The sequence below is a fragment of the Rattus norvegicus genome, chromosome 17 (assembly GCF_021556685.1).
Source record: "Rattus norvegicus strain SHRSP/BbbUtx chromosome 17, alternate assembly SHRSP_T2T, whole genome shotgun sequence".
Classification (NCBI taxonomy): Eukaryota; Metazoa; Chordata; class Mammalia; order Rodentia; family Muridae; genus Rattus; species Rattus norvegicus.
The window spans coordinates 78,998,898-79,017,002 of NC_141550.1; the positions used below are offsets into that span (position 1 = coordinate 78,998,898).

Below are 18,105 nucleotides of genomic sequence, written 5' to 3' on the forward strand. Positions count from 1 at the left end.
CTTTCAGGTGCAGGATGGTGAGACGTCGTGGCTCGGGTTGTTGTGTGTGCCTACTAATGGTTATTGACAAGCAGTGGGGTCCCGGAAGGGAGAGAGTGGGCTTACCTTCTAGGAGGTGCAACAACCTTCTGGAATGTTCTAGTAAGAAGAAAATGAGATGCTCTTTTTTTTCTTTTTTGGATCCAACAAGCTCACTGCAGCTAGTGAGGGGTGGGAGGTGCTCTATGTCACTCACCTTTTCACAGTCATAACTCAATAGCTGTTAGACTTCTCTCCTCAGCTGGCTGCTGTCCCCCAGACTAAACCATGCTGGGCAGATGCAGACTCACTAAGATGATGAATGAATGAATGTTTTCCTTGCTCAAAGGATAAACTGGGCTGGGGTGCTTCGAATAAATAATGGGACGTAAACACAGGAAGCACCGAAATGTATGGAGACATGGTTGTATTCCTGGTCTTTGGGATTTTTCCCTAAAGCTTGCTCTCCACCCCTGTAACTTCGAGAAGAGTCGGTTTCTCCATACCTTCTGCTCGGACGATAGATATTTCCAAGTGGTGATGACCCTCGTGGACCTATGGCTGTGCTCTGAACTGTCGCTCCTGCCTGCTCAGATCAAGGGTCCCTGTCTCAGGGTGTGCTGTGTGCCGTTCGGGGCCAGATGGGGATTGCCTCTTTGCTCACTCTTTTAGATCACAGTGGACCGTGAAATCCTGTATGCACGGTTCCTAGGGTGCCTCAAATCCTCAAATTCTCAGTTCTTTTAGAAGTCAACAGTTAATGTCCAGGAGGCACGTGGAGCTGCTCTCTTCTGTTCCCTTATAGAAGACCCTGCTTATCTTCCTCATACATGAGAGAGAGAGACAGAGAGAGAGAGAGACAGAGAGAGAGAGAGAGAGAGAGAGAGACAGACAGAGACAGAGACAGAGAGACAGAGAGACAGAGAGACAGAGAACAGCACAGCCTACGGAAACCTAAGTGTACAGTTTCTTTCTTAGCTTTTAAAATTACAGCAACACATACTGTAGGTGTCTAAGTCACTACCTCCCGGCCACACGGTGAGGGCTCACATGCCATCCCTGCCCAGACAGGCACAGTTCCAGATCCTTCCCAGGGGCTGGGGAGTTCTGAACTGTGTGGGTGAATCAGCACTTCCTATCCCCCACGCCCTCACCTTGCTGACTCCTGGGGAAGGCTGGTGCGCGACAGCCCCACCCCTTTCCTTGGAGCTGTGTTTCACTCAGGTCAGGACCCATTGTGAGCTGAGTCAGTGGGTGGGACCCACAGGGAGGATGCAAGAATTAGCCTGGGCCGGCTGGCTCCTTAACCTGACTCCCACCGGTCCAGGAGCACAGCAGAAACACATGAATCTACCTTTCGCTGGGCCTAGCTGCTGGTGCTGGCCCCTGTTGTCCCACTCTCTGGTTATACGAGGTGCATGCTAGGTGTTAGACTCTTTTGAGACTGACTATTGGAGTCCAGTCCTTGTGTATCTATCTGAAAGACTGGCTTTCATGCTATGAGTCATTTAGCTATTTATATAACTACGTTTAAGGCCACGTGGTTTCGAAGCCTTTGGCTTTTTGTTGTGGTGGTTTGGTTAGGGCTTTGAGATAGGGTCTCATATAGGCCAGGCTGACCTTCAATTCTCTATGTAGCTGAAGCCTTGAACTTCTCTGGTCCCTCCGGTCCTTCTGCCTCCGCCTTCTAAGTACTGGGACTACAGGCATGGGCTCTGTTGTTTTTTGTTTTAAGACAGTGTCTGGTTATATAGCTTAGGCTGTCTTCCAACTTGTGCTACACACACACACACACACACACACACACACACACACACACACACACACACACAGTGTTGGATATGCCAGCATGCTTGGCTTATGGCTGTAGACACTTTGAGTCTTTCCCCACACTATATCATATAATGGTATCTTCTCAAAGCTGAGTTTGTTCAGACTTTTCTGGTTTCCTAACCTTGCTCTTGAGTTAACCTGGGCTTCATCACTGAAAACATGAAGAGAATTGGGGTGGGGATCTCTCTTTAAACCCATTCTTAGATTCTTGCCCACAGGTGGAATCCTCTTGCAGATGTCTAGATTGACTGATTTTCTCCACAAATGTCTGTGTCTAGTAAATCAGTCAGCCGGAGGCCTGCTCCTCTTCGTCGTCTCTTTGATCTTCTAGAATATTTTACCGAACTCTTTTGGTGTTTAGGGCGCTGGGCTAGGTCCTCTGCTAAGGAAGTCAGAAAATGACCTTACAAGATCATGTTTTCTTTTTCTTTTCTTTTTGATTTTTTTTTTTCAAGACAGATTTCTCTGAGTAGTCCTGGCTATTCAAGCTGGCCTTGAACTTACAGACTCGTCTGCAAGTAATGGTGTGTGTCACCATGCCTGGTTTGGCACTTTAAAAGAAAATAATTGTGTGTGTGTGTGTGTGTGTGTGTGTGTGTGTGTGTGTGTGTTCATGTATATCCTTGAGCATAAGCGAAACTTTTAAAAAATATTCATTTTCATTTATCTGTGTAATTGTGTGTGCCTGTGTTTATTTGAGTGTGTACTGTGTGTGTGAGGGCCCACAAAGGCCAGAGATCATTGTATCCTCTATAACTACAGTTTAGCCAGTTGTGAGCCACCTGATGTAGGTGCCAGGAACCAAACCTAGTTTCTGTGGAAGAGCAGTCAGTGCTCTTAACCATGGAAGCCGTTGTTCCTGGAAATAATATGGACATGACCTCCTTGCTAGGGTCACCTCCTAGGATTTTCCACCCTCCATAGAACTCACAGCCTTAGATATCCTTCACTGGGTCCTCATCGGGCCTCAGACACCCTTCAGTCTTAGAGATGCCACTCGTGCCTCCGACCATCTTATCTCTGGTCCCCAAGTGCAGTGACCTGGAGAAGGCACCTGTTTTGCGGTGGCTAAGGCAGATAGGCCAGGAAAGCCATGGGAGGATGTACCAGAGCCTAGGAGTGGAGACCCTCAGGACAAAGGAAGATGGCCAGACTTCTTTTACCAAGTCCCAACAACAGTGTCATTTGTAATGCTTCTATTCCCTCATAAAAATCATTCAGACAGGCTGGAGAGATGGCTCAGTGGTTAAGAGCACTGACCGCTCTTCCAGAGGTCCTGAGTTCAATTCCCAGCAACCACATGGTGGCTTACAACCATCTGTAATGAGATCTGATGCCCTCTTCTGGTGTGTCTGAAGACAGCTACAGTGTGCTTATGTATAATAAATAAATATATCTTCAAAAAGAATTTGATTTTTTTTCTATTTTTGTAAAAAAAGAGTGTTTTGGCATTTTGACGAGATTGCATTGAATCTGTAGACTGCTTTTGGTAAGACAGCCATTTTCAGCGTTAATTCTTCCTGTCCATGAGCGTGGGGCTGATCTTCTATTTTAGAGCGCGTCAGAGAGACCAGGCATGGTTCAAGTCACTAACTTCTGCTATATGTTTTATTTCCCTAGAAGACCTCCTCCCCTGCTTCAGAATGGGCCCCTGGCTCCTACCCTGTTTCCTGTGAGCTAAGCTAGTGACAGCTCTTTGTGGGGATGCCTGGGAACCAGCAGAAACCAGAGTCTTTGGACATGGACTCTGATATGTCACCCAGCGGTGGGCTCAGCGACTTGAGCAGAGGCGGCAGCCTAGAGAGCCGGAGCAGCAGTTCTCGGTCCAGAAGTTTCACGATGGTGAGTGGTTGTCTCTCTAAAGCTTTCAGATGCTGTTGGTTGGTTAATTTGGCCCCCAGCCCTCCCCACCCCACCCCCATTTGAGGACCATCATACAAAGCCCTGTTGGGTGTCTTGGAATACTTCCCTGTGAACTGGTGTTTTCTTTATCATCATAGTAAATTCTGCACATGGCCGTGGAGCAGATCTCTGGCCACGGATAATAACTTAGGGCAGCCTAGCCCCGAGAGGACCTGAAGGCACTGATAACCCAGGCCGGGGGCAGGAGAGCCATCCCACAGGATAAACACAGCTCCCTTTCAGACAGACTCAGAGTCTCCGTGGATCTTTACAAAGTCCAGGCTTCCCATCCAGACTGGCACACGGCACTAGCAAACCTGAGAACAGTAGACCGTTTGAAAGATTTGTTTGTGTTTCAAGATACCCCCCATCGAATGGAGATCTGGGGATGGTAGGCAACATGTTCTCAACCTGGCCCGGGCGGCAGGCTTACTAAACCACTTCATGAAACATCCCGTGTCTGTCCCTTCTGGAAGCAAAATCACACAGTCTTGAGTTCCTTTTCTTTTTTTCTTTTTTTTTTTTTTTTTTTTTTTTTTTTTGAGACTGGGTGTTCTTTGTGAACAGCCCTGGCTGCCCTGGAACTTGCTTTGTAGACCAGGCTGGCCTTGAACTCTCAGAGATCTTCCCAGCTCTGCCTCCCAAGTGCTGCCTCCAAGTGCATGTGCCACCATGGCTGGCTTGAGTCTTTACTCTTGATGTTTTTTTTTAAACCTGATCTGCCCAAGGATCCATTGAAGCGTCTCTTAGAAAATAATGGGATTTGGAAGGCTGGAAAGAGCAGAGAGGTCTTCACAGAGTTGACTTCTAAGGAATTTAACCCTGATCTATGCCCAGTTCTTTGAGGGTTTGGGGAACACCCCACAATGCTTCCTAACAATTTTCACCTATGACTTGGGCAAAAACAGTCACCCAGATTCTCGGGGTTTTAAAATCTTATGCTCAGTGAGCTCTCATGAAGCCCCCAAATCCCAAAGCTAGTGGACTTCATGTCCTGCGATCTGGTAGTCACAGATCTACCCATTTGCACACACATTTCCGTCACAGAGCAAGGATGGAGGACTGAACTGTGGGGACGGCTCTTCTCAGGGTGATGTTAGGCACAAGTGGACATAAGGTCCCAGGATTTTTTTTTTTTTTTATTATATCTAAGAACACTGTAGCTGTCTTCAGACACACCAGAAGAGGGTATCAGATCCCGTTACAGATGGTTGTGAGCCACCATGTGGTTGCTGGGATTTGAACTCAGGACCTCAGGAAGAGCAGTCGGTGCTCTAACCACTGAGCCATCTCCCCAGCCTGGTCCCAGGATTTTAATAAGTCATTTGCTTTGTGATTTCAAAAACAAAGATGGGATACACAGACTGGTTTAATAAGTGACCCTGGGCTGTCTTCTTCTCTGAACCAGGCCAGGAGCTATTCTGGTCTAATGAGCTATTTTTAGACATGGCCAGAGAGCTTCTATTTAATTCATTAGACATTAGTAAATGCCTATTATGTAGAAGAACTGAATGAAACTTGGTTTTATTCAAGATCATATCGAGATGTGTATAAAGCTGGGGCGGTATGGCGCAGTTTATAAGGGCTCTCAGAACATCAGACAAATGCGACATCAAGGCCTCTGTTGCCAGTTTAAAGCCACCAAACCCAGCTTGTAAACCTTTGAAGCTATTCTCCACCAGTTCTATAGTCAAAACTGTACACAGACCGCATTCTTCGCTGGTTCGTTTGTGTCCCTTTCTTGACAGACGTACAGGTTGAAGTTAGCCACAGCAAAAAAAGAAAAAAATTACAAGTGTCTACTTAGAAATCTAAGCATAATTAAACCCTTGTTCTGCCGTAGGGAAATGCCATGTGTACTTACCGTGTAGGTTGCCAGAGAAAGCCCAACATTTAAGCCTCGAGTCATCTCTCTGCCTTGATTCCCTATTGGCATCAGTTTACATAATTAAATCAGTAAAGCATTGCTCAAATGTCAAGCCCGTCTTTGGTTTCTTTGAGAACATGTAATCTGGCTGGAGAGATGGCTCAGTGGTTAAAACCACTGGCTATGCTTCCAGAGGTCCTGGGTTCAGTTCCCAGCACCTACCTGGCAGCTCACCTGGCTGTCCCTAACTCCAGTTTGAGGGGATCCAACATCCTTTTCTGATACCCGAGGCACATGGTGTAAATGCAGGTAAAACACCCATACTCATAAAATAAAAATAAATCTTGGAGAAAATAAAAAAAAAGAACATTTGATCATCAAGTCAGAGCCCAGCAAGACAAAATGTCCTTGGCTGCCTACCTGGGGACAAGCAGTGAAGAGTCTCGGTTCAGGTCTTCTTTCAAAACGTTTGTTTGGTCACCTCTGCTTGCCTGCCTGCCTGCCTGTGAATGAGTCTTGCCACGCAGCCCAGGCTGGCCTAGAAGTGACTACACGTCGCCCACACTGGCCTCAAACTTGCCACGAGGTGCTGGGGATTTAGCTCAGTGGCTCAGTGGTAGAGCGCTTACCTAGGAAGCGCAAGGCCCTGGGTTCGGTCCCCAGCTCCGGAAAAAAAGAACCAAAAAAAAAACTTGCCACGAGCCTCCTGCTTCAGCCCAAGTGCTGGGATCACAGGCACAAGCCACCGTACCAGGCTCTGGTTGTCCTCATTTGCACAATGTGTATTTTCTCTTCTTTGGTCTTTCTGGTCCCTTTGTGCGTTCTTCAGGTTGTAATTCAACTAAATGTTTTTTTCCTTGGGGGGTAGGGGGAAACATGAAAAGCCTAACTTAACCATAGGAGTCAGAGCCAGGCGTTTTTAGGTAGAGGTTATTTTAGGAGCGTGTATCTTAAACCTTCTCAGGTCTTAGTTCAACTAAAGGTTTGGATATTTTTTTCCTCCTCTCTCTAGTATCCTTCTCCTGCCTGCCCACCCCCAAACACTCCTAATCGGTTCTAGCATAGATGCATCTGTTCTATTCTGTACTATTGACTTTGTACGTATTACTGTCATTCATTTAGAGTGTGTCCTAGGCTGGGGACCTGCCTCAGTGGGTGAAGGGCTTGCTGTGCAAGTGTCAGGACCCGAGGTCAAATCCCTGGAACCTTTGTAAGGTCAAGTGCAGTAGTGTGGGTCTGCAATCTCAGTGCTCCCACTGTGCGATGCAAGGCACAGATGGGTAGAACCTTGGAAGACCAAGGGCCAGTGAGCCTGGCGTACATAAGCAGCAAACAAGAGACCCCAACAAGATAAAGAGAAAGGGTTGATCTTCATGTGCCTGCCGTGGTGTGTGTGTGTGTGTGTGTGTGTGTGTGTGTGTGTGTGTGTGTGTGCTTGTATGTGCCTGTGTGTGTATTAGATGTGCCTGTGTGTGTATTAGTGCTGCTATAAAAAGCAAGGGTGGGGTTTCTTTTTTTAAAAAAAAAAATGAGGGGCTGGGGATTTAGCTCAGTGGTAGAGCGCTTACCTAGGAAGCGCAAGGCCCTGGGTTCGGTCCCCAGCTCCGAAAAAAAGAACCAAAAAAAAAAAAAAAAAATGAAAAAAAAAATAGATCTGCGGTACGACCAAATGGCATCCTGTGTTTTCATGTTATGGTGACAGTGTCCACAATTACTAAGAAATGCAACAGCCAAGCATGGTGGTGCGTGCCTCCGATCCCAGGACTGGAGGCCCGAGACAGAGGTGATCATGAGTTTGAGGCCAGACTGGGTGAGTCCAAGCCTGCTCTACATAATGAGAGCTTGTCTCCAAACGCAGAAAAAAGACGGGGAAACAGGCTCGTTCCGGTCATCCAGCTAGTGGATAAAGAGAGGGTGCCGTGCACGCAGTGGGATGGATGCTATTCAGCCATAAGACGTGGGTGGAACCAGATGTAGACCATGACCTTAGCGAGATAAGCCAGGCTCGGAAAGCCAAGAGCCACGTGATCGCGCTTGCCTACGGAATCTCAGAGACTTGGTCTTGGGGTTGGAGCGATAAATGGGTTAGCGCTGAGAACCCTGGCTGCTCTTGCAGAGGCCCCACGTTCAGTTCCCGGCACCCACATGGCAGCTCACAATTGTCTGTAGCTCCAGTCCCAGAGCAGCCTGCACCCTCTTGAGACCTCCATGGGCACCAGACATGGGCATGGCTCAGAGACACCGCTTACAGACAAAAACAACCGTATACACAAAGTAAAAGAAAAGGAAAACAGTTTTTGAAAACAGGAGTTGACCTCATAGACGTTGCAGGCAGAACTGTGGTAACCGGGGGCTGGGTAGAGTGGGAGTGGGTAGGATATCTCAGTGGTAACTAAGTCACAGTACAGTCAGCTAGAAACACGTTCTGGTGTGTTACCGTACAGCTGACTACCGACGGTAACAGTGTGCACTACACTTGTGGGGTCTGGAAGAAAAGATTTTCAACATTTTCACCATAGTGAAAAATGTTTTAAGGTATGTCTATCCAGCCTAGTTTGGTATCATGTAGGACCCGCCACAGATACACACAATTTTTCCGTTTCGTGTGTCAGTTAAAATGAGTGGTTCCTGTGAGTGTACGGAGATCACCAATTCTAGAAGAGGTTCATCTCCTCCAGAGAAACCCTGTGCATTCTTAGTCGCCTTCCTTGCCCAGCTCCACTCCCCCGGTCGTTACTTCCTGACTCTGGATATACCTCACTGTCACACTTCTCCCTGCCCAGCTTCTCCCTCAGGACCAAAAATGTCTTCCTCCGACACTCCTATCAGAGGCAGTGTTCAGCGTCTCCCCAGAATAGGAGGAGTAGACAGGAACCATCCTGGCCTAGCACCAAGTGCCCCCCTCTTCTGTCCCCGGTACAGCCTGCTCCACGGCCTGGCCTTGCCTTCTTTCCTCTCCCAGGCATGCACAGGGTCCAGGTTCACTGGGAGAATGCTTCAAGTCTTAGAAGTGAGGCAATGTTACCAAATCCACAGCAGGGGCCGGGTCTCCAGGCCAGCCTGATCCCAAAGTGCACCATTCACTGGGCCCCTAACCCTAGAGAGAAAGCCTTCAGGGTGAGGGTGTCAGGGTCTGAGTGAGCTGGGGGTCTTGTCTCTGTGCAGATTGGCTGGGCCAATTTGTATCTCACTTTGTGTGATTAGCAGAGGAAAGGGAGAGGGAGCTGAAGGACTCCCAGGTATACGGCACCAGGTGCACGCACACAGTCACTCTGCAAGATCTGTCAGGATTATTAGGTGGAGCAGGCGAAATAGAGGGCAAGCAAAGGAGTGAGTTTGACTAGGCTTGGCCCCTTGGTGAAGTAGTCCTAAGACCCTTGGGGTCGTGCCAGGCCCCTCCATACAGACATGAGTGGGCATGTGCAGAGCCTCCTTCTAAGTCTTTTGGCCAGATGCCGCCTCCAGTCAGGCCTGCTTGCTTTCAGCTTGGATTAGACGTGGGTCTTATAGCGCATCCTTTTGTTCTTTGATGTAGATGAGCGTTTTGTCTGCATGTGTGTGTTTGTACACCACATATGTGTCTGCTGCTTGTGGAGCTCAGGAGGAGGAGTTGGGTCCCCTGGAACTGGAGTTAGAAATGGCTGCTGAGCCACCATATGAGTGCTGGGAATCAAACCCAGGACCTCTGCGAGAACAAGCGCTCTTGAACTAAACACTGAGCCAGGCCAGTGCAGTTTCAGTTCTACAACGGAGGAGAGTGATACCTAACTGAAGTAGACTCAAAAAGCCATGCCTGGGGCTGGAGAGGGAATCACGGTTCAAGTGAATCCCGGCCAAGGGCTGGGTGTTGGCGTGGGGTTTGTTTGTGTGTTTGTTTTGTCTTAGTTTTATTGAGTTCTTACGCCTCTCCCGAATTCCACCCTGATCCTTTCCCATTCCCCAACACTAGGTAGGAGAGGAAAGTTCGAGGGGAAAGGGGCCATAGACCTCTTTCAGCCAACAAAATGACTACTCCCTGCAGATTAGGGGTGTCAGGTTCCCCGGGAGCAAGCCCGTCATCATCGTCATCATCGTCAGGTTATCTCCAACGTCTTCTAGTCTCTTGAGAGCACCTGACAACAGCAGCAACAGCAACCAGGGGCAGCAGGGACGAGCTGTCTTCTTCTGAGCACCTCTCACCCCCTCCTGGGGCTCTGGAATTTATTCCTTCTCCAGGGTCCCCAGAATTAAACCGTCTGCAGCTGGCGGAAACCATGATCCTCCTAGAGCACGAGTTAATAGTTAATGGCTGTGGACAAACAGTTCCATATCCCACGCCTAGGATTGAAACAAAAACATTTCCACATAACACGGTTAGGTTTAAAAAAGAAATTCTCACTACAACTGGGTAGATATCAGTTCTCAGCATCCAGAGAAAGTAGCTCACGGGGCTGCCTATAAATATAGCTCCAGGGGGTCCAGCATCCTCTTCTGGCCTCAATAATGGGCTCTGCAATCATGTTCTCTCTCTTTCTCTCTCTCTCTCTCTCTCTCTCTCTCTCTCTCTCTCTCTCTCTCACACACACACACACACACACACACACACACACACACACACACACACTGAAATGCCCTGCCTCAAGGTCACAGCGGGGGTAGGGGTGGGAGGGAGAAAGAGAGATGCATTTATTTCTCTAGACTTTGTGTTTCAGCAGTGGAGGCCCAACACTTGTTCGACGTTATCTCCGTGGTGGCACTCTGACAAAATCTATACTGGGTGAAACTTAACTAGCGGGATCTTTATGGTGCCAAGAGCCCCTGATGGTTTCAAACCTGCGATGCTTGTGTTGAAACAAATGCATCGAGCTGGGCTTGGTGGCACGTGCCTTTAATCCCAGCACTTGGGAGGGAAGTGGAGGCAGGAGGATGTCTGTGAGTTCGAGGCCAGCCTGGTCTTCATAACAAGTTCCAGGACAGCTACAGAGAGCTCTTGGAAGACAAGAAGGATGTGAACTGTCTCTCAGACAGTGGCTGAGGGCGGCGTGTGTGGGAGGAAGGCACCAGGCTGTCCAGCAAAAGGAGTGTGGTGAAGAGAGGAGGAAAGAAAGTCATGCAATATTGACACTCAGGTGTCCCCACCAGTGCGTGTGCGTGTGTGCGTGTGCGTGCGTGTGCGTACATATGCGTGTGTGCATGTGTGTGTATGTGCATGTGTGTGTGTGCATGTGTGTGTGTGCGTGTGTGTGTGTGTGTTTATTGTATCTTATGTATATAAGTGTTTTGCCTGCATGTATATCTGTGCACCACATGTGTGCCTGGTGCTTGCAGAGGTCAGGAGAGGGCATCAGATCCCCTAGAAGTAAAGTAATAGATGGTCGTAAGCCACCATATCTGGCCAGGAACCAAACCAAAAATGTCCTTTACTGAGTTTTCTCCTACCATATACACACATATCACATATGGTGCACACACACGTTTAATGACAGAATGACTGCGGCTGGGTTTCTTAGACTCTGTGTTCTGGACATCAGAAGGTCAAACACCAGTGTGCGTGTTAAGGAAGCACCTGACATCTTGGATACAGTAACTCCCTGGGGGATTCAAGAAAACATGCAGGCCTTATATATGCAATGTGGTTTTAAGTGTGAAGTCCAGTGGAGAAGAGAGAGGAAGGGTTTGGTGTTCAGTAGTAGTGCAGGGGAAGCATTACTCGAGGAACCAATTCTGCTTCTCAGAAAACTCACAAATCCCCTCTTCCCATAGCCACTACTCCCATATCATTAGCTCTTGTGGCTATCTCAAAAAATATAGACTGATATTTCTTCCCTATTTTTTTTAAATTCTGAATTATGTGTATATGTGGTGGCATGGTGGCGTAGCAGTGTCTGGTGAGACCAAAAAAGGGCACTAGATCTCCTGACAATAGAGTCCTGGGCAGTTGTGGTTTCCCCCCCGGAGCTGGGGACCGAACCCAGGGCCTTGCGCTTCCTAGGCAAGCGCTCTACCACTGAGCTAAATCCCCAACCCCCAAACTCCTCCTTTAAGAACAAGCCTTCATTTTCTGCTAGGCTGACCTTGTTACTTCTGAGGGAGATCTCCAGCCAGCTCTACCCTTCAAGCATCATCACTGTATCCCTGGCTGGGCTCAGTCACGCGGTACAGGGCATGATGGCTCTGGGCTTTCCCAGCCATGGATGTAAAAGCAACCTTGTTTCTTCTCTCACCACCTTCCTCTGCTTTCTGACTTCCCTTTGTTGCCCTGCAGGGTTTGTTTTGTGTTGCTTTTGGTTTTTTGGTTTTTGGTTTTGTCGAGACAAGGTTTCTCTATGTATCCGTCCTGGAACTTGCTCTGTAGAACACGGTGGCCTCAAACTCAACAGGGATCCACCTGCCTCTGCCTACCAATGCTGGGATTAAAGATGTGCACCACCACATCCGGCTTTCTTCCTGTTATTTTTAGCTTAGTGATTTATGCCTAGGTAAGGAAGTCAGTAAGGTCCCAGAGCACTTGTCCTTATAGAAGCCCTGGGTTAGATTCCCAGCATCCATCCACACAGCAGCGTACAGCCCTCTGTGCCTCTGGTTCCAGGAAATCTAGCACACACAATGCACAGACATATTGCAGGCAAACACTCACACCATAAGCGTAAAATAAAAAATAAAAAAAAGAAATATTTTTTCAAAGAAATTAGTAAGACCACCTCTTGTTTTAGCAGCGTGAGTTCAATCCAGTGTGTAACTAGAAGTCTCCCTTGATAATATGGAGACCATAGTATGTCTCTCCTGGATGAGACACGCTCTATTGTGCTGAGCACTGCCGTGATGGGAGGAAGGCAATGTCTTCTTTTCATGAGGTGTAACAGTGAGAGACTTACAGGCCACTTGTCAGTGGGGTGGGCCAACCCCGATGGCAGGGACCTTGACGGATACAGGGACGTCTACCCTTGGCTAGGTATCAACTCCTGTGTGTCGTGACTTTCTCTTTGCTGACCTCGTCGTCACTGCTGTTTGTTACTTCCGTGCAGGATGACGAGAGTCTGAAGCACCTCACACATGAGGAAAAGGACGTCATCCTGTTCTTTGAAGAGACTCTTGACTCGCTGGAATATGACTTTGACGAGCCCACCCTGTGTGACAGTGGCATTCACTGCCACTCTCCACAGTCTCTGGAGGAGAGCCCTTCCAGTCACTCTGAACCTGAAGATGTCATCGACTTAGTACAGCCAGCACCTGCGTCTGGGGAAGCTGAGAGCCTTCCAGATGTGCCACCAGTAGCAGGTGAGCAGCACACACGGGTCCCAACACCTCTGACTTGGTTTGGTGGCACTTCCTGCTCCAGTTTGCCTGTGCTGGTCGGTACAGACACTCATAAAGCTTCCCAGCTTCTAGAAGGGAGTCTCTCCAGCAAGGGAACTGTGAAAGGAGAGGGGGAGACAGGGAGGGAGAGAACGAGGGGAAGAGAAAAAGAGAAGAAAGACCAAATGAGCATATAGGTGTGTGTGTGCGTGTGTGTGGGTGTGAGTGTGTGTGAGAGTGTGTGAGCATGTGTGAGAGTGTGTCTGCATGTGTGTGTGAGTGTGGGCGTGTGAGTGAGTGTGTGGGCATGTGTGAGTGTGAGTGTATGTGTGAGTGTGTGTGTCTGAGTGTGTGTGTATGTGCATGGGCATTTGTGTGTGTGTACATGTGTGTGAGTGTGTGAATGTGTGCATGTGAGCGTGTATGTGTGTGTGTCTGAGTGTGAGTGTGTGTATGCTTGTGCATTTGTGTGTGTGTGCATGTGTGCGTGTGCGTTTATGTGTATATGTGAATGTGTATGGAGTGTGTGAGTGTGTGTATGTGAGTGTGTGTGTGTGTGTGTGTGTGTGTGTGTTTAGGTGTTGGGGGGGACTTGATTTGTGCTGCAAGATTATATCCCATTTCTAAATCATTACCTCTCTGAGGCAGTCAAGAAAGGGCAGAGGGCAGAGAAGGTTCTAGTTGGCACTGAGCAGCATCAACCAAGAGATAAGCTTAAGCCCATTGAGTTACAGGGTAGAACCGGAAGGAAATGGTCACTGAAGTTTTCTTACAGCCTTTATTTGCTGATGGGAACCTACATTAAAAACAAGGAGACGTATGGGACGTTCAGGACAAGAAAGAAGAGAGAAAACATGTGTACACGCTGACTGCCAACACTGGTGTTTGTCATAAGCTTCTGGGGGTGAGGGGTGTCTCCGTGAGATAAGGTGTCACAGTACAGCCCAGCCTGACTCTCAGTCCTCTTGTCTCTGCCTCTCAAGTGCTGGCATCACAGCGTATACAGCACTCTTAGCTTGCGTGCATCTTCCTTTGAGGCATTACTCAGAATCTGACATTGCAGGGATTCCATATAGAAAAAAAGCACAGTTTGCAGCCAACCCTTGAGGGAGGAAACGGTGGATTTTGCATCTCTCTTTCGCTTTCTGCACTGTAGCATAGTTCCTGAAGTAATTTGAACCTGCCGATCCTTTAAAAAGATTAGATTGCATAATCACGCCAAAGAAAACAGGTTTGGAAAATTTAGCACTTGTGCCCAGCAATTCTCTAATTCTCTAACCTACTGTTTTCATGGCTTTTCTGCTTTTTTTTTTTTTTTTTTTTTTTTTTTTTTTTTTTTGGTCTCTTTATATAATCCTGATTGCCCTGTAGTTCAGACTGACCTTGAACTTGCAGAGATCCACTTGCCTCTGCCTCTTGGGTGCTAGGATTCAAGGAGGGCACCCCTATCCTCCACTCGGTGTCTCCTTTGTACAGAGACTTTGCTCACCTGATGAGATGGTCATTGATTGGCTCCTGGCAGGGTCACGTGCCCCCAAGGTGATGTCTCCTCAGAAGCATACCTTTCCAGAGTGCTTCCTAACTGGATGTTTCTGGCTCTAGGTAGCCACCACCCTGTCGGGAATCTGAATGTATGGCCATGAGAATAAATGGCCTGCCTCCTCTCTAGTCCGTGCAGCAGGACCAACATTTTGATTAGACATGGTGGAGGTTCCTGGTGTGTTCCACTGTGGCTCTCTGGAGTAGTGTGGGCAGGAGATGCATCTACTTTTATTGAGGCAAAAACTTATGAGGTCTCTTTTCCTTTCAGGGTCCCCATCTGTTGCAAAACAGAGCACTCCATTTCTTGAAGGTGGGAAACAAGCCACTGAAAATTCCCTGCCACCACCAGACTCCAGGGGTCCTGAGGTGCTTCCTCTGCCTTCCTCCCTGCCTATCTCCGCTCCTTCTGCCCCGCAAAAGGAGCTGATGTCCCCGTCTCCTCCAGCAGAGCATCCCAAACTGCCCCGTTCCGTGCCCACTCCTCTGGTGATTGCTCAGAAAATTTCTGAGAAGTTGAGGGGAAATGAAGCCCTGTCCCCCACGTCCCCCTCAAAAGAAAGCAGGCCTGGCGAATGGAGGACACCGACTTCTTTAGCCTCTCGAAACGGGGACCATGTCGGCATGTGGCACCGACACACAGCCCAGCCAGCACCCAAGGTCCATCGCTTCCCCAGCAACATAAGCGTGACCAACAGCGCGGGCAAGGACTTCAACAAGACCATCTCCAAGGCGGCTGTCAATGTGCAGGAGCGTAAGGCCCAGGTCCTGGCCAACATCAACGGCATGTCCTTCATCACTGCGGGTGACACGTCATCGGAAGAGAGGTGGCAGAAGGCAGAGGAGCAGAGGAGTGGCCCTGCGGATGGAGCGCGCACCCTGGGCAGAGTGGGCATGGCCGGTGAGCCCGGAGCGCTGCGTGCTGGAGTCCCGGTCAGAGCGCAGCAGTCCCGGGCTGTGCAGACGGAGCAGCCGCCGGCGCTGGCCAATGGCTTCCAGAGCGTGCACGAGGCCCTACGCAGCGAGACCAGTTCCTTCATCCCCACCAGCAAGACCATCACCATCCGGCCAGACCCCTCCGTGGCGGGCAAGCTGGCGCGCCAGAATGCCAGCCGCAGCCTGTACGAACCGCGCCCGGACGGCAGCCAAGATGCCCGCAGGCGCACAGGCTCGCTCCCCCGGGCGGTGGGCTTCCGGCCGCAGGGCATCACCGTGCAGTTCTCCGGCCGTGGCTCTACCGAGGAAGCTCGGCGCGAGGCTCTGCGCAAACTCGGGCTACTGAAGGAGAACTTGTGAGGGCCGTGGATAGGACTGCTGGAGTGGCCCGGGTAGAACTTGTATGTCCGCACTGGTGTGTCCCATTCTGTAAGCACAGAAGCTGGGTGGCACTAAGTGCTGCATGTCGGGAAAGCAGCTTCGGCCCCAATCCCCAAGAGGCCAGCAGGGCAAGGACCCCACCCCCAGCTGTCCCTTTCCTTTTCCGGGTCCCGGAATAACTTAAGGACCTATGGGCTTCCATGACTTACATTTGGAAGGATCAACTTGGCTTGACTTGGTCCAGACTCTGATCTAGCTTTTTATCCCACCGGACTTGAAAGCCAGTGTGTAGCTCTCCGACGCTCAGGATTCCCTCTCTTCTTCGAAAATAAAAAAAGAAAGAAAGAAGTGCTTGTTAAATTTTTAGTGTCATTATACATTTGAGATCTAGTTGTGTGTTTGTATTTGGAAGGGTGAAAGTTGGCACTTTACCTATCAGGGAGGGTTTGTTTCTTGACCTAATTTCGTTTGCCCTGTTTTCTTAACCAAAAACCCAAATGAACCCGTTAGGGTAAGATTTGCAGTAATTTTGAATCGTGAGAGTGGAAAATGAGGTTGAGTTTGGAAAAGGTGGTAGTTTTGAGAAAGCAAGTCTCACTTGACGCTCTAAAATCCGCCTCCTGGGATGTGTGTATGAGTCTGACGTGATACATGTACCTATGCTAATGGACACGAGTATTGTGAGTCAGTGTAAGCACATTCGTTATTAAGTATCTACTTCTAAAGACACCATTATCTAACTACAGGATATGAGCGCCTCCTTTTCTCCAACAGACACCTCAGCATTGTGATGAGACACTAAGAATTCTTCCTATTTTGGAAGTTGGCTAAGGATGCAGGAGCCCCGAGTACTTTTTCTATAACAGTATGCTCTGTTCCCAATTAAAGCAATATTTCCTGATTTCAAATAAGCAAGATAGTTCCTGTTTTTACTTACCATGTTTTAGAGATTTAAAGGAAAATTGAAATCTTTGTCACCTCACTAGCTCTGTGTTACAAGGTAGCTAGAAAGCGAAAGAAAATGATCTGATTGGTTTTGTCCTATAAGCAGGGTCCTGGGTTGATTTGAAGGAGACCACTGAACTCGGTTATGCAGCAGAAAGTTTTCTTTTCTCCCAGATTTTGTCTTACAGAATTGTGCCCACAGTGTTATTATCAAAACCGTTTAAGGCTGGAGTCTCAAACTCTAAAAATAGAAAATAGCCCTCCTAGGGGAGGGCTGGACCGAGAGCCACACCCTTCTGCCTGTGGGTCCTTTGCAGCGCTCTACAGAGCACCGCTTTTCCAGTTGAGTATTAGTGAGACTCCGACTTCTAAATGAGCCATTGAAAGTCACATTCTTGGTACTCCGTTTAGCTCATAAGTTACATAAAATGAATGATTAGCTTTTTATTTCTTTGGAACCAAGCTCTAGCAACTGGCTCGGCTCTTGTTCTCCCGAAGTCATCTCGAACATTTAAAAAAAAAAATCTTAATTTAAAGAGGGGCTTTAAACTTTTAATAGTACTTTTAACCTTGTTCTTACTTACGATGGGATTTTCTCAGAGGAGCCAGGAGGTTCCTTTTGACAAAGTGAGATGCCATACACAGTGTTTAATAACTGAAGGTCTCGATACAGCTGTTATGGATCCTTTATAGACAGTTAATTATTTTTATCTTTTTCTATGAGCTTATTGTGAGTAGAATGAGTTTGGCTGTATATTAATATGTATAATTACACTTTGAAAAACGAAATTTTACCTTACCTGTAAGCTACTGTGTTACATTGTGCACGATATTATTTCCTCTTAAAGGGTCATATCTTTTTTCTACTATTTATTTGTATTTTCTCTCTATTTAATCTAAAATTATATTGCCTGTTACTTTAGTTGTTACTGATGTCCAAGGCCCTAATTAAAGTCCCATTTTTGTGATTGATGAGAGGACCCTGCTGTGTCTCTTGTCTGCTGAAAAGCGTTGGTTTCCGTGCTGTAGTTAGGTTACATGACATTCTTAAACGACATCTCCTTCCCTGTACTGAGATTGAAATGAAATGAAATGAAATGAAATGAAATGAAATGAAATGAAATGAAATGAAATGAAAAGGTGGATCTGAGGTCCCAGTTTCTCTTCAGGTGACATTCATAAACATCTCTTCATTTTTAGGAAACTATCATACTGTGTAAAAGTCAGAAAACCAACACCAACACCAACAACAACTTCTCTTTTGCTTTTAGGAGCCTTTCTGCATACAGATGTCCAAACCTGCAAGCCAGAGCCCTACCTAGCAACCCCTGGAGGGAAGCATCTGCTTTAGTTCTTGCTTCCTCTCTACCACACCAGCCTAGTGTGCATGCCTCTCTTCATAAAATAAG

The 18,105-nt window shown here is 47.9% G+C and overlaps 1 protein-coding gene across 6 annotated transcripts in view; it reads left to right on the forward strand.

Moving 5' to 3' along the window:
* The window catches only part of Proser2 (proline and serine rich 2), a 34,218-nt gene extending 16,545 nt beyond the window's left edge, over positions 1-17,673 (forward strand). For 2 of the 6 annotated variants that reach the window (XM_087591535.1, XM_087591537.1), the window contains exons 2-3: positions 3,472-3,693; positions 14,706-17,673. In XM_087591535.1, the coding sequence (XP_087447661.1) occupies positions 14,864-15,730 (867 nt within the window). In that variant the 5' untranslated portion in view covers positions 3,472-3,693; positions 14,706-14,863 and the 3' untranslated portion in view covers positions 15,731-17,673. 6 annotated transcript variants of the gene reach the window in all.
* Positions 17,674-18,105: the final 432 nt, after the last annotated feature.